The sequence below is a fragment of the Triticum urartu genome, chromosome 3A, assembly GCF_056163025.1.
Source record: "Triticum urartu cultivar PI428250 chromosome 3A, HENAU_Tu73, whole genome shotgun sequence".
Lineage (NCBI taxonomy): Eukaryota > Viridiplantae > Streptophyta > Magnoliopsida > Poales > Poaceae > Triticum > Triticum urartu.
This window is the reverse complement of record NC_141875.1, coordinates 540,197,584-540,214,659: the sequence shown is the minus strand read 5'-3', so window position 1 is coordinate 540,214,659 and position 17,076 is coordinate 540,197,584. Positions and strand designations below refer to the sequence as shown.

The following is a 17,076-nucleotide window of genomic DNA, read 5'->3' as shown; positions in this document are numbered from 1 at the left end:
TACGATCACATTTCCCGTATGCGGACGTTGCCTGCACAGCACGCCAGCATGATGAGGCCCCACTGTCAGTGGTTGGTACCAGCTGAGGTGCGGATGCACGTGATATTTTTTTTGCAAAAACACAATTGGATTTTGTTTAACCTCATACAAAAGCCTGTTGGGTCCCATGTGTCAGCAGACGGTGTAAATTAAGTCGCGTGCAACCCGTAACCTGTTGGTCTATAGCTGACGACATGGCCACCCAATCAGAAGATGCTTGGTGCACAATGTGGACGGCTCTCTTTTATAGTATGTTTTACGACCGAAGCACACATTAAGGATTATTTCTCTTTTAAGCAGTATACACATTAAAGTTGGTTTTAAACGAATAAATGAGAGCCGGGCTAAGACTGACCATAGTGGGATTAACTTCGGGAGTAATATTGGGTTCAACTCAGTAGATTTGCTTATGTGACACTCAGTTAATGAGGATGGAGATAATTGAGTAACTTAGCTAGTTACCGTACAATCACATATCTCAATACAATATGAGTCTATAACCTAATAAATAAAGCTTTGCATGACACCACACATATGTTACTACCCATTATGAAGATAGTAACATAGTCTAGAAAAGCGTTTATGTTACTAGTGTAACTTACTCTCCACTATGGCTAGTCTAACCAACAAACAAAATGTCAGCTGGTGAAGATAAATTTATTTTCTAAATGAGGGTCAGTGAAATTTTCTCAATTCACTTAAAAAAATGTTACATTTATTCCGAACTATATTTTCATTTATCTATATTTTAAAATTTAAAATTTTTCAAACTCAATTAAAATTTTCATTGATTTGTCCAAAAGAAATTTATGTACATTCATTCTGAACTATATTTTTATCTAGATTATTAAACCTAAATTGATTCAAATTCAAAAAATGCCGATTTGTCCAAAAATTAGCATACATTCATTCTTAACTATGTTTTATTTCATCTAGATTGTTAAATTTAATATTATTCAAATTCAAAAAAGATTCATTGATTTGTTAGAAAGTTCTACGTACATTCATTCTGACCTATATTTTCTTTTATCTAGAGTTCCAAATTTTAAAATTATTCAAATTTGAACAAAAAATGTTTCATTTGTCCAAAAGAACTTATGTACATTCATTCTGCACTAATATTTTCTTTTATCTTGATTTTTAATTTCAAATTATTAAATTCAAACAAAATTTTAGTTGATTTGTTAGAAAAAATACATACATTCATTCTGCACTATATTTCCTTTTATATAGATTTTTAAATTTAAAATTACTTGAATTTAAATGAAAAATTCACTGATTTGTCCAAAAAAATATGTATAATCATTTCACACTATATTTTATTTTATATAAATTTTAAGTTTAAAAATTATTTGAACTAAAAAAATCATTGATTTGTCGATCTATTTTTTGCCATTTCGGAATTCAAGACCTTTTGCGCTAGTGTAGTACGGTTAGTTTGATTAGTTCGGAAGTCCAAGTCAGTTTGCTAGTCTAAGCCCCATCTTAAATGTGTACTTGGATTCAAAAAAAAGTGATCTTAAACTAAAGGATATATATAATTTAGCAGTCCTGGCATCAAGAATCATCAGGTTCGGTGGCAAGGACGGCCGCATTTCTGCATCTGGTCGTGGGTTTGAACTCCCGCTCTTTACATTTTCCAGCGAAATTTATTTATACTGTACACTGACATGTGGGCCCCATGGCTTTTCTGCGTAGTTAAAAGAAAACTCCCGCTCTTCATATTTTTCCAGCGAAATTTATTTATACTGTACACTGACATGTGGGCCCCATGGGCTTTTGTTCGTAGTTCAAAGAAAATCTGAGGGTTTTGTCACTGACAGTGGGCCTTGGCATGCAACTCAAGCAAATGTAACCATATTTGCACGTCCACGCAAGTTTAATGACTGCAATCACGTATTTTATAAATTTATACACCAAACTGACTGTCACGTGTAAGTTGTATGACTCCCAGTGTATTTACCTCGTAGAAAACTGAAAATAAAAGATAGAGCAACCAGAAAATGGAAACGCTCTAGACAGGCCAGTCAGACCAACACAAAAAGAGACAGGGGCATCAGGATCTGTATTTTTGCAGCAGAGAAGTAAATTCAGATATGAGCGAACTAACTTCGATATGGTATGCTAGCACGTAGGGCTTGAAACAAAGATGCCAAGTTTATGAATAGACACTGAGACCGGTCATTGTTACGAGCACGGGGCATCAGTACTAGTAGCTGTGAAAAATAAAAGCATCTTCAGAGGTCTCAATAGACCGTTTCTCTCCTGCAGCTCATTACAAACTCGATTTCAACAACCAGAAGAGGCCCCCATACGCTCAAAAAGGCAGAGAAAGCACCGCTTGCATCTACAAGGGCTTTCAGTTCTCCAGTCCAGTTATTATCAATGGACCTAATAAAAGTGCTTTGGCAAAGTTGCCCTGAATCTAACACTCCAGTTGGCCAACTCCTCCTGCTGCTCATTGTTCCTCAGGTCGCAACTAAAATAGCCCCTCCCCTGCCAAAAGGAAGGCTGTTATGACGATCTTATGTGATGAACACATGTTACAGGTTAATGTGATTCTTTATGCACACAAGTCTGTTCACGGACATAGCGAAGAGCACTGAAAAGAACAACAACACGGCCTGTCCGATGGTCTGCACTTATTTACTACTCCCTCCGTTCGGAATTACTTGTCTCGGAAATGGATGTATCTAGAACTAAAATACGTCTACATACATCCATTTCTGCGACAAGTAATTCCGAACGGAGGGAGTATATGCCATGATGCCTTCCCTTATATAAGAAAAAAAAATGAGATACAGACTGCACTTACTTAACTCTTCCAATGATTTGCTGACATCACTGCCCCCAGATTGAACCAAGTGTATCTTGCCTGAGAAGATTAAATTTCCCATACATCAAAATCATACAAATGGAAATGAACAAAACCAAAAATTCTGTAAATAATGAAAATGACATGAATTCAGAGATGATAGCACAATATACTGAGAGCGAGGGGAGTCCAAATTAAGCTGCATGAAGAACTACATCTAGTCCTTGTTTCCACAGGCAGAGTTGTCTCTCCTTTTATTGAAAAGCAACAGGAGAGCTAGTCCCACTCCCTTTAGGTAGGTCTGTTTTCTAACTAAGCTGCATTTGGTAGGGATGGGTGGGGTACCGCAAGAAAACAAAAATCAGCAGGGAATTCTTCAAGAAATAACTCAGGTAGCTTGTGCTCAGCTAAGACATTTGCATTAGTTTATTTGGCTAACGAATGTTTACAACAAAACAGATTGCCAAAGGAAAGAGAAAATACTTGAACCTCAGATTAACTTACCATCATACCGCACACAGATCTCAGGTACGATTTTCACTAGATTATTGATGTCATCATTGTAGACTCTAGTCTCAATCTCACCCTCAACATACACTGCAGCACTGAATAAGACATAATAATAAGCACGGTATATCCTTGGTGAATTAAGAATCTGAACTTTAGTTTTGACTTCACATCACAAGGAAAAAAACAGAATCACGTGCTATAGAGTAGAAAGCACATACTTCTTAACCAACTTTTGAACAGCATATGCACCAAGCTGCGCATTATGAACAGCTATGCGATGCCACTGAGCTGGCATTGGCAAGTTTTCAGCACCTACCCTCCTCTGGTCAAACATGCCCCCAGTCCCGACAGTAAATACAGTCACAGTATGCCCGTTCCTCAATTTTTTCTGCACAGGCACTTGTCCAACGCAGCCACAAATAATGGCCTAACAAAACAAACAAGTCAACCGAGTGTCAACATGAGAACCAAAATACGGGTAGTTATTCTAATAGGATATATCAAGCAAGTACCCGATAAACACCACGGAAGTCAGCATCTTTCCAAGAATCTGCAAGATCACCATCTGCCTCGACGCCCATGCCATTCTTCTCATGAACACCAGAAAATGATGTGCTAGAGATCCATGCTCGCGATGCTGTGTATAAGTCTAGCAAGAAAAAAATACACAAGCAAGGAGTCATATATGTGATGAGCACCTTCCATGATCAAATAAGACAAAATAAATACGCTGTACCCACCAATTGGGTTTCTTCGCAGTCCTAAGAGCCTCGTCAGGCTCAAGCTGTTGAGCAATTTCGTGCTCATGGTAGGTCTACATACATAAAGGGGAAAGGGGTGAAATGACATAATCACATAATTAAACAACCTCAATAACAAAGGAATGCGGCTAGCTTGTGTGTAATTCCTAAAAGCTTCTCATCGGAAAGCCAGTGATGTAGCACGAACGCACAGCAAAATGTTAACTACTTATTGCTTGATTTGCCCTTAGGGGGCACTATATATCTCTCAAAATCTAATCCTCTGTTGACAGGGTCGGATCTAGATGTACTAATCTCATCCTGGAACTTGTAGAGGTCGGTTCAATTGATCACTGGGTGGGTGACTATGCGGCGGTCATACCTCAAAAATGGATGTCGAGGACCGCGGACGGGGGTGGAGACAGCAGGGACGCGACGGGCTAGAACGGAAACGGCGACGACGGCGACGCGCGTGAGAGGCGGAGGGGTTGGGTGGGCGAGCGGGAGCGGGCCTCCGCGCTGACGCCAAGCTACGGCGGCGGCAGCTCAGGGGCACCGGCGGAAGATTTTAGGGTGGGTTTACTCCGCAATTGGCCCGGTTGAAACTTCGTTAGGTCAAAGCATTAGGTCAGGCGAGGAAGATCGAAGAAGGGACGGGCTGAGTAAGTCAAGAGAGAAAATCGGGGTGGATGAAATGGATTTTCGCGGATGGAAAGTAAAGGTTTGATTTTACCTTCTTTTTAAACATATATACTGTATAAGATAGATGTAATAATATCTTATAGAACATCAAAAATAAAAATTACATTCAGGTGTCTAGACTACCTAGGGCGAGCCGAAGACGCGCTGCCATCATCGCACCTCTCTCATCAAAGCCGTACAAACATTGTTGTAATCGACAATCGGGAAGTCGTTGTGCTAAGACTTCATAGAATTAGCGCACCAAAACAGCAACCGCCAACGATGAAGAGAAGCATGATCGGAAAGATCTAATCTGCAGACACACGGACACACACGAAAGAAGACCGGATCCACCAAAGACAAGCGCCGACCGAATCCCACGAGATCCGCTAGAGATATACCTCCACGCGCTCTCCGATGAGGCTAGACACATCATCGAAACGAGGCCTAGGCAGGGAGAACATTATTCCATCTTCAGGGAGCCGCTACCATCTCACCTTCTTGAACAGAACACAAACCTTAAGTGGACACAAAAAGACACCTAAAAACGAAACTGGATCCCTCCCGCGCGGCAAGGGCCGAGATCTACCACTCCTTCATGGCCTAAGGCCACAAGAGACGGGGTAGACCTGCGGCGGTGCTGGCAGGAGACGAGCAATCCTAATCGCCTTAAGTCGCTAGAGCGCAACCGAAGGGGTACGCGTGCGCATGCTTAAATCCTAAACCCTTTTGGGACCACGAACCATTAAAAGGCTTCTAAGGGCATGGTCAATACATAGCCCCAAGGTGATGCCCCGCATGCCACGTAGAATCATATGTCAGGAAAAGTATGTTTGGATGGTGTAGCAACATGAGGTGGGTGCTTGGGGAGAGAAAGTATGGTCCGGTGAAAAAGCTGAAAAACTGAAGTGGAAAGTACAGATGCATGGCATGCATGTGTATTGTTTGACGAGGCCCATTAGTGGTGGCTTGCGCTGAGAAGAAAAAAAATCAACGTAGATGGCTTAAGCTACTTTTTCTCATGAAGCATCTTTATTCATATGTCATCATATTCATGCCTTAATGCACGTGTAAGTGTATCACAACTAGAAGACTCTAGAAAACAGTAGGTAGGATAGAAAATAAAAGAAAAAAAATACTATACTAGAGTGGAAGCATCTAGAAGTAGTCAAACAAATCTGACATACGATTTTTTTTCTCATCTAGTGTTCCTCATCATTCTCCCTTGGTTGTTTGGAACTCGCTCTTAAGTTATCTTCATAGAGCGCTTCTTCTGGATGGTAGAGAGTCAAGTCCGCAATATTGAAAATGTTGGATATGCCCATGTCGCTTGGTAGATCTATCACATAAGCATTATCATTTATCTTTCTCATGTGTGACGTCCCAAAACCGGAGCTTCAGATGCCTTCCTTGGTTTTCCGAGTTTCGTCGAGTAATTTGTTTTGTCTGTTGCATTCATCTTTGCATCATGTGCACTGCATCATGTCATCATGTTATTTTTTTTAACTCAACTAAATAAATGGTATGTATCTTTGATCCATTTAAATCGAGAGAATTCACATGGTGAGTTCTTTTTATAACATACCCTCCCGATATTTAGGGAGCTATTATAAAATATTCCATTAATTTGGAATTATCCATAACACACTTGCATTTCAGTTCCATGCCTCTTCTGCTTCAAGTTTCACCTCCAAACCTTGCCGATAATTGTTTCTCCATTTATCGAGGCCCTGTCTAATTTCTCAACATTTTTGGCCACTCCTAAATCCTAGTCTACATTCAGCTCCTTTGAGGCAAGTTAAATAATTTTGGATCTAACTTCCCGATTTTGTCGGAACCATTTTTGCTGGGTTGGAAATAATCCATTAAGCCCTACAAAGTATGTCCCACCATCTAATTCTTGTTCATGGCCTTTTTCTCTTATTTATTTTGACCTCTCTCTATTTTTTTCTCTTCTTCTAAAGGGAATGAGAGAGAGAGAGAGCCCAGCCAAGATCTAGGCCCATCTGCGCCTAGGCGCAGCCCCCTTCTCTACTGGGACGGCCTCCAAGGCCCAACCGCGCCCCGCGGTAACCCTAGCTAGCTCGATCCGCACCCCTCCTCCTCGTTCCCTCACGTCGCCAGAGGCCCGCATCGCTCGATCCCCTAGCAGTCTCCCTCTTCCCTCGCTCGATCTTTCCTTCCAGCGCCGCCAGAGAAAGAGGGAATGACAGCGCCAGGGTGCCCGATTCCCCATCTCTCGATATCTCGCTCTCTCTCAACCCAATCCCCAGCTCTCTCCCTTCGTTCTCCTCCTGGCACCGCCACTCGCAGGGAGAGAAAGAGCAGCACCACGCCCTCGTCTTCACCACGCCGCCGTCGCCATGAACGCCTGCAGGAGCGCCAACGCCACCAGGCCGGCCTGCCCCGCCATCGCGACCCCGCGTCCTCGCCGGCTCCCGTCGCCCCTGCCTTGACGTCTGCTTCACCTCCCCGTGCTCCAGTCTCGCCGACATCCGGAGCTCCAAGTCCACCACCGGACCTGCTGAAGCTGCTGCCTTGCCTCAGCGACCTCCTCCAGTCGCGCGCCCCTGCTCCCTTCTCCTCCTCGCTGCTGGTTCCACCCGCACCGGAGTACGCGAGCAGCCATAGTTCAACCCCGACGCCCGCCATGGCCCTCCTCGCGCTGCTGCTCCTTGGCTTCGTCCTCTGTCGCGACCATCTCCTCCCCCAACGCCCTTGCGGAGGCTGTTGCTGCAAGACCACCCCGACACCATCTCCGGAGCCCAAGTATGAGGACTAACGCGTTCGGGTAACTCGTCAAGTACACCTTTGTCAAGACCGATGCTTGGACAAGCACCGTTTGAGCGGATTACGTCAAGTACCATGACGACCGTTGAGACCGCCAAATTCCACTACCGATGAATGTTTTGGAATCGCCAAGTCAAACTACAACGCGAAGACCATGTACAACTACTGATCCCGTGGATGTCACCAAGTACCCCATCGGCAAGGCCCTCGATGATCGACGCACAGTGCCACTACGTTTGCCATGTACATCTACGCCTAGACCGGACCGATGAGTCCGAAGAAGCAAGTACCACTCCGAACCATGTACGGCACCGTCGCCGTAGACCCGTGTAACACAAGCGTTAAGTTCAACTACCATCGCGTGAACCACTACTTCTACTATCGTGAACGACTACTTCCACTACATCGCGTGAACGTCTACTTCCGCCGACATCCCATTGAACCGACCCGCTTCGAAACGCACGCTTTGGAGGTATAATTGCCGAGAACGACTGCCTGTGGATGAATGATTGTGTTGTATGAGATGCATGGTTGGTTGTTGTATTCGCCCATGAACGTTAGTTGTTCCTCCTTGTTGCCATGCCGTCCACCCGTGGGAACCCGGTAGCTGGGATCACCCCACCATCTTTTGCACGCTCCCGTCACACTTCCTTTGCACCGGTATCTCCGTGAGCTAACGGAACCGATATGGTGCCGTGGCATCATTTTCGGATTCGTCGTCGTGGCACCCTTTCTTTCCACCACGGTGACAAATGCTTCATAACGCTCTTATCAACTTTTTCATTAAAATTGCATAAACTTGCATATGTCATCCGCATCATGTTAATAACATTTAAAATGTTAAAATTGTTGTTTGCAATTTCTAATGCACATGAGGATTTACCGGAATTGTTGTTTGATGTTTTCGGCCTCATTTAAAATGCCTAACTGTGTATTTTACTCATGTTTCACCTCTTGCCATGTTAACAACATTTAATATTGTTGAGTACATAACCGAGAGGGAACTAAATAAGTCATGTGGTGTTTCGTCAATATGCAACTCGTTGCATATTGAGCTTCACTTAATTTGTAGTATTGTTTGTGCACTTTGCCATGCCATACCTCATTAAACCGGACATGCATCATACTTGGTTGTGCATCATGCCATGTTTATGTGATGGTTGTTTACCATGTTGTTTGCTTCTTTCCGGTGTTGCTTCTTCTTGTTAGTTTCGGTAACGTCGCATTTGTGAGGATCCGTTCGACTTCGTCTGTTTGTCTTCTTCTTGGACTCGTTCTTCTTCCTTGCGGGATCTCAGGCAAGATGACCATACCCTTGAAATCACTTCTATCTTTGCTTGCTAGTTGTTCGTTCTATCGCTATGTCGTGCTACCTACCACTTGTTATATCATGCCTCCCATATTGCCATGTCAAGCCTCTAACCCACCTTCCTAGCAAACCGTTGTTTAACTATGTTACCGCTTTTGCTCAGCCCCTCTTATAACGTTGCTAGTTGCAGGTGAAGTTGAAGTTGGTTCCATGTTGGAACATGGATATATTGGGATATCACAATATCTCTTATTTAATTATTTAATGCATCTATATACTTGGTAAAGGGTGGAAGGTTCGGCCTTATGCCTGGTGTTTTGTTCCACTCTTGCCGCCCTAGTTTCCGTCATACCGGTGTTATGTTCCTTGATTTTGCGTTTCTTACGCGGCTGGGTGTTATGGGAACCCCTTGACAGTTCGCTTTGAATAAAACTCCTCCAGCAAGGCCCAACCTTGATTTTTAACATTTGCCACCTAAGCCTTTTTCCCTTGGGTTCTGCAGACTCAAGGGTCATCTTTATTTTAAACCCCCGGGCCAGTGCTCCTCTGAGTGTTGGTCCAAACTGGGTGATGTCCGGCGCCCCCTGGACAACCAGGGTCTATGCCAACCCGACGTCTTGCCCATCCGGTGTGCCCTGAGAACGAGATACGTGCGACTCCTATCAGGATTTGCCGGCACATCGGGCGGCTTTGCTGGTCTTGTTTTACCATTGTCGAAATGTCTTGTAACCGGGATTCCGAGACTGATCGGGTCTTCCCGGGAGAAGGAATATCCTTCGTTGACCGTGAGAGCTTGTGATGGGCTAAGTTGGGACACCCCTGCAGGGTATAAACTTTCGAGAGTCGTGCCCGCGGTTATGGGAAGATGGGAATTTTTTAATGTCCGGTTGTAGAGAACTTGACACTTGACTTAATTAAAATGCATCAACCGCGTGTGTAGCTGATAACCCACAAGTATAGGGGATCGCAACAGTTTTCGAGGGTAAAGTATTCAACCCAAATTTATTGATTCGACACAAGGGGAGCCAAAGAATATTCTCAAGTATTAGCAGCTGAGTTGTCAATTCAACCACACTTGGAAACTTAATATCTGCAGCAAAGTGTTTAGTAGCAAAGTAATATGATAGTAGTGATAATGGTAGCAAAAGGTAACAATAGTAAAAGAAATATTTTTGGTATGTTGTAGTGATGGTAGCAATAGCAACGGGAAAGTAAATAAGCGAAGAACAATATATGGAAAGCTCGTAGGCAATGGATCTGTGATGGAGAATTATGCCGGATGTGGTTCATCATGTAACAGTCATAACCTAGGGTGACACAGAATTAGCTCCAGTTCATTGATATAATGTAGGCATGTATTCCGAACATAGTCATACGTGCTTATGGAAAAGAACTTGTGTGACATCTTTTGTCCTACCCTCCCGTGGCAGTGGGGTCCTTACAGAAACTAAGGGATATTAAGGCCTCCTTTTAATAGAGTACCGGAACAAAGCATTAACACATAGTGAATACATGAACTCAAACTACGGTCATCACCGGTAAGTATCCCGATTATTGTCACTTCGGAGTTAACGGATCATAACACATAATAGGTGACTATGGACTTGCAAGATAGGATCAATAACACTCATATATTGATGAAAACATAATAGGTTCAGATCTGAAATCATGGCACCCGGGCCCTAGTGACAAGCATTAAGCATAGCAAAGTCATAGCAACATCAATCTCAGAACATAGTGGATACTAGGGATCAAACCCTAACAAAACTAACTCAATTATATGATAGATCCCATCCAACCCATCACCGTCCAGCAAGCCTACAATGAAATTACTCACGCACGGAGGTGAGCATCATGAAATTGGTGATGGAGGATGGTTGATGATGACAATGGCGACAGATTCCCCTCTCCGGAGCCCCGAACGGACTCCAGATCAGCCCTCCCGAGAGGTTTTAGGGCTTGGCAGCGGCTCCGTATCGTAAAACGCGATGATTTCTTCTCCCTGATTTTTTTCTCATCGAAACTCAATATATGGAGGTGGAGTTGGAGTCGGAGAGGCAACAGGGGGCCCACGAGGTAGAGGGGCGCGCCCCCCACCCTCGTGGCAAGGTGGTGGGCCCCCTGGCCTTCATCTTTGGCAGGTATTTTTCTTATTTTCTGAAAAGTGGCTCTGTGAAGTTTCAGGTCATTCCAAGATCGTTTGCTCCTGCACATAAATAACACCATGGTAATTTTGCTGAAAACAACGTCAGTCCGGGTTAGTTCCATTCAAATCATGCAAGTTAGAGTCCAAAACAAGGGCAAAAGTGTTTGGAAAAGTAGATACGTTGGAGACGTATCAACTCCCCCAAGCTTAAACCTTTGCTTGTCCTCAAGCAATTCAGTTGACAAAATGAAAGTGATAAAGAAAAACTTTTACAAATTCTATTGGCTATTGTTGTTGTAAATATGTAAAGCCAGCATTCAAGTTTTCAGCAAAGATTATAACTAACCACATTCACAATAACACTTAGGTCTCAAGTTTACTCATATCAATAGCATAATCAACTAGCGAGCAATAATAATAAATCTCGGATGACAACACTTTCTCAAAACAATCATAATATGATATAACAAGATGGTATCTCGCTAGCCCTTTCTGAGACTGCAAAACATAAATGCAGAGCACCTTTAAAGACCAAGGACTGACTAGACATTGTAATTCATGGTAAAAGAGATCCAGTCAAGTCATACTCAATGTAAACTAACAGTAATGAATTCAAATGACAGTGGTGCTCTCCAACTGGTGCTTTTTAATAAGAAGATGACAACTTAGCATAAAAGTAAATAGATAGGCCCTTCGCAGAGGGAAGCAGAGATTTGTAGAGGTGCCAGAGCTCGGTTTTGAAATAGAGGTGAATAATATTTTGAGCGGTAAACTTTCATTGTCAACATAACAACCAAGAGATGGCGATATCTTCCATGCTACACACATTATAGGCGGTTCCCAAACAGAATGGTAAAGTTTATACTCCCCCTTCCACCAACAAGCATCAATCCATGGCTTGCTCGAAACAACGAGTGCCTCCAACTAACAAGAGTCTCAGGGGGAGTTTTGTTTGCAATTATTTTGATTTAGTTTGCATAAAGCATGGGACTGGGAATCCCGATGACCAGCCATTTATCTCGTGAGTGAGGAGCGGAGTCCACTCCTCTTGAGAATAACCCGCCTAACATGGAAGATACGGACAACCCTAGTTGATACATGAGCTATTCGAGAATACAAACCAAGATATTTATTTGAAGGTTTAGAGTTTGGCACATACAAATTTACTTGGAACGGCAGGTAGATACAGTATATAGGTAGGTATGGTGGACTTATGTGGAATAACTTTGGGGTTTAAGGAGTTTGGATGCACAAGCAGTATTCCCGCTTAGTATAGGTGAAGGCTAGCAAAAGACTGGGAAGCGACCAGCTAGAGAGCGACAACAGTCATGAACATGCATTAAAATTAATCAACACCGAATGCAAGCATGAGTAGGATATAATCTACCATGAACATAAATATCGTGAAGGCTATGTTGATTTTGTTTCAACTACATGCGTGAACATGTGCCAAGTCAAGTCACTTAAATCATTCAGAGGAGGATACCACCCTATCATACCACATCATAACCATTTTAATAGCATGTTGGCATGCAAGGTAAACCATTATAACTCATAGCTAATCAAGCATGGCATAAGAAACTATGATCTCTAGTTGTCATTGCAAACATGTTTATTCATAATAGGCTGAATCAGGAATGATGAACTAATCATATTTACAAAAACAAAAGAGGTCGAGTTCATACCAGCTTTTCTCATCTCAGTTAGTCCATCATATATCGTCATAATTGCCTTTCACTTGCACGACCGAATAGTGTGAATAATAATAATAATAATAGTGCACGTGCATTGGACTAAGATGGAATCTGCAAGCATTCAATAAACATGAGAAGACAAGGCAATATGGGCTCTTTTGTCAGATCAATAATAATGCATATAAGAGCCACTTCAACAATTTAATTATGGTCTTCTCCTATCGACCCCCAAAGAAAAGAAAAGAAACAAAACTATTTACACGGGAAAGCTCCCAACAAGCAAAAGAAGAACATGAAATATTTTTGGGTTTTCTTTTTAATTACTACTACAAGCATGGAAAGTAAACTAATTAAAAGCTACAAGTATTTTTTTGTTTTTCTTAAGGTTTATTAAGCACACAAGAAGAAAGCATAAAAAGGAAAATAAACTAGCATGGATGATACAATGAAAAAGTATGAGCACCGACATCTAGCAATGAGTGTGTGAACATAAATGTAATGTCGGTGGGAAATACGTACTCCCCCAAGCTTAGGCTTTTGGCCTAAGTTGGTCTATGGCCACGGCTGGCCTGGCGGATATCCATAATAGTAGTTGGGGTCGTACTGCGATGCAGCGGCTATCGCCTGCTGAGCTGCAGCGTGGCGACGAGCAGCCTCCTCTCTCCTCTCGTACTCATCTGCCTCCTCTCTGGTAATAGTATATCCTCCTCTTGCCTGATAATCAAAAAAGGCAGGGGCTGGGAGAGTAATACGGACAGCACGATGTCTGTCAAAGATTAGTCGGTACTGGAGAGGTGATTCATTCCTCTCAACAAACTGGTGATGAACCATAGCATTAAAGTCTAGGTAAGCAGGTGGTAATTCAATATCATCTTCGTGTATGTCTATACCAAGAAAATTAGCTATGCAGGTTGCATAAATTCCTCCAAAGAAATCTCCATTATATCTATTAAGGTGCAACCTATGTGCAACAATGGCTCCCAAATTATATGATTGGTCTCCTAACACAGCACTCCTAAGAATACTGAGATCGGGGACACACATGTGACAGGCCTCATCTTTACCATTAATGCACCTACCTATGAAGAGAGCAAAATAATGTATAGCAGGAAAGTGAATGCTCCCTATGGTAGCTTGTGTAATATCTCTAGATTCTCCCACAGTTATGCTAGCAAGAAAATCTCTAAATTCAGATTTGCGAGGATCCCTTATACTACCCCATTGTGGAAGTTTGCATGCAGTGGTGAAATCCTCTAAGTCCATAGTGTAAGATTTATCATAAAGATCAAACAGGACAGTTGGAGAATTACGTGAAGTTGAAAATTCAAACCTCCTCATGAAGGTACTGGTGAGGTTGTGATACTGGCTGCACTTCTCCTCCTCGAAGCTCACGAGATCGGCGTTACGCATATATGTGTTAAATTCTTCTTTAATTCCTACTCGATCCATAAAATTTTCAGAAGCCCACTCACAAGGACGCACTGGAGCGTCTCTTGGTGGCTGTTCATTAGCATCACGCATTGTAAGCCTGGATCCTTGCTTCCTTGAGGAATCACCTTGGAACATTTTCCTAAGCATTTTTTTCTTCCTCTGAAAAATTCTGAAATTTTTTAGTAACTTCAAAATAAAAGTAAACCAAACTCAATAATATTGATAGTAACTACTCCTACAAGTGCCTAGGGCCTATATCATGCATCAAAACTACTTTTGACCATATAAATTTGACATGCGAGCTCAAGAACAGGGTCACCTAAGCAACACATATTTGCAATGAATAAAGCATTAGAACAAAAACTAATTGGACCAATAGAGGAGTCACATACCAAGGAACAATCTCCCCAAGCAATTTTGTGAGAGGTGCTTTGAGCAAGGAGATCGAAAATGGCAACAAGATGAGCTAGAACTCGGGTTTGAGCTGGTTATTCGTGTTTGTGGGAGGAAGATGAAGTGTGTGGGTGCAGGAATAAGTGGAGGAGGGCCACCGTGGGGCCATGAGGCAGGGGAGCGTGCCCTAGAGGGGTGGGCGCGCCCTCCACGCTCGTGGGCAGGTGGTTGGCCCCCCTGGTGTGTTCTCAGTTCTATAAATCCTCAAATATTCTATAAAAATCATATTTAAATTCAGGGCATTTGGAGAACTTTTATTTTTGAGGTATTTTTATATTGCACGAATAATCAGATAACAGACAGAAAAATATTTATTTTTATTTTATTTAATATAAATAACAGAAAGTAAAAGTGGGGTACAGAAGGTTGTGCCTTCTAGTTTCATCCATCTCATGATCATCAAAAGGAATCCTCTAACAAGGTTGATCAAGTTTTGTTAACGAACTCATTCCGAATAACATGGAACCGGAGAAATTTCGAATAACACTATGTTACCTCAACGGGGATATGCACATCCCCAATAATAAGAATATCATATTTCTTCTTGACAGTAGGAAGAGGAAATTCAAAACCTCTAAATATAATCGATGGAATTTTTCCAATAGAGTTGATACTATGAACTTGAGGTTGTTTCCTCGGAAAGTGTACCGTGTGCTCATTACCATTAACATGAAAAGTGACATTGCCTTTAGTGCAATCAATAACAGCCCCTGCAGTATTCAAAAAGGGTCTTCCAAGAATAATAGACATACTATCGTCCTCGGGAATATCAAGAATAACAAAGTTCGTTAAAATAGTAACGTTTGCAACTACAACAGGCACATCCTCACAAATACCGACAGGTATAGTAGTTGATTTATCAGCCATTTGCAAAGATATTTCAGTAGGTGTCAACTTATTCAAATCAAGTCTACGATATAAAGAGAGAGGCGTAACACTAACACCGGCTCCAAGATCACATAAAATAGTTTTAACATAGTTTCTTTTAATGGAGCATGGTACAGTTGGTACACCAGGATCTCCAAGTTTCTTTGGTATTCCACCCTTAAAATTATAATTAGCAAGCATGGTGGAAATTTTAGCTTCCGATATCTTTCTTTTATTTGTAATTATATCTTTCATGTACTTAGCATAAGGATTGGTTTTGAGCATATCAGTTAATCGCATACGCAAAAAGATAGGTCTAATCATTTCAGTAAAGCGCTCAAAATCCTCATCATCCTTTTTCTTGGATGGTTTGGGAGGAAAAGGCATGGGTTTCTGAACCCAAGTCTCTCTTTCTTTACCATGTTTCTTAGCAACAAAGTCTTTATTATCATAACGTTGATTCTTTGATTGTGGGTTATCAAGATCAACAACAAGTTCAATTTCTACATCATTATCATTACTAGGTTGAGCATCATTATGAACATTATCATTAACATTATCACTAGTCTCAGGTTCATTACCAGATTGTGTTTCAGCATCAGAAATAGAAATATCATTTGGATTCTCAGGTGTTTCAACAATAGGATCACTAGAAGCATGCAAAGTCCTATCATTTTTCTTTTTCTTCTTTTTAGAAGAACTAGGTGGATCTATATTATTTCTCTGAGAATCTTGCTCAATTCTCTTAGGGTGGCCTTCAGGATACAAAGGTTCCTGAGTCATTCTACCAGTTCTAGTAGCCACTCTAACAGCATAATCATTATTCTTATTATTCAATTCATTGAGCAATCATTTTGAGCTGTAAGTACTTGTTCTACTTGAGTGGTAACCATAGAAGCATGTTTACTAATAAGTTTAAGTTCACCTTTAACATTAGCCATATAATCACCCAAGTGTTCAAGCATATTTGAATTGTATTTCAATTGTCTACCAAAATAAGAATTAAAGTATTCTTGCTTAGCCATAAATTTATCAAACTCATCTAAGCATGGGCTAGCAAATTTAGTAAATGGGATTTCAACTTTATCATATCTATTGAGAGAATTTACCTTTACTACCTGTGTCGAGTTATCAAGACCATTAGTTTCTTCAATAGGTGATGGATCAAGATCATATGTTTCTTCAACATGCGGTAAATTAAGACCGTGTATTTCTTCAATAGGAGGTAAATTCTTAACATCTTCAGCTTTAATACCCTTTTCTTTCATAGATTTCTTTGCCTCTTGCATATCTTCAGGACTAAGAAATAGAATACCCCTCTTCTTCGGAGTTGGTTTAGGAATAGACTCAGGAATTGGCTCCGGAGGTGTCCAATTATTTTCATTTGTCAACATATTATTCAATAGAATTTTAGCTTCATCCGGTATTCTTTCCCTGAAAACAGAACCAGCACAACTATCCAGGTAATCTATGGAGGCATCAGTTAGTCCATTATAGAAGGTATCAAATATTTCATTTTTCTTAAGAGGATGATCAGGCAAAGCATTAAGTAATTGGAGAAGCCTCCCCAAGCTTGTGGGAGACTCTCTTCTTCAATTTGC

The 17,076-nt window shown here is 41.7% G+C and overlaps 1 protein-coding gene across 1 annotated transcript; it reads right to left on the bottom strand.

The window, feature by feature from the left end:
- Positions 1-2,177: 2,177 nt before the first annotated feature.
- On the bottom strand, positions 2,178-4,753 carry LOC125545002 (single-stranded DNA-binding protein, mitochondrial). Its single transcript, XM_048708825.2, has 7 exons — positions 4,487-4,753; positions 4,105-4,178; positions 3,877-4,013; positions 3,583-3,791; positions 3,359-3,459; positions 2,855-2,914; positions 2,178-2,535 (listed from the first exon to the last, which is right to left on the bottom strand). Exons 2-7 carry the CDS (start codon positions 4,169-4,171, stop codon positions 2,519-2,521), a joined length of 591 nt encoding a protein of 196 aa, XP_048564782.1. The 5' UTR covers positions 4,172-4,178; positions 4,487-4,753; the 3' UTR covers positions 2,178-2,518.
- Positions 4,754-17,076: the final 12,323 nt, after the last annotated feature.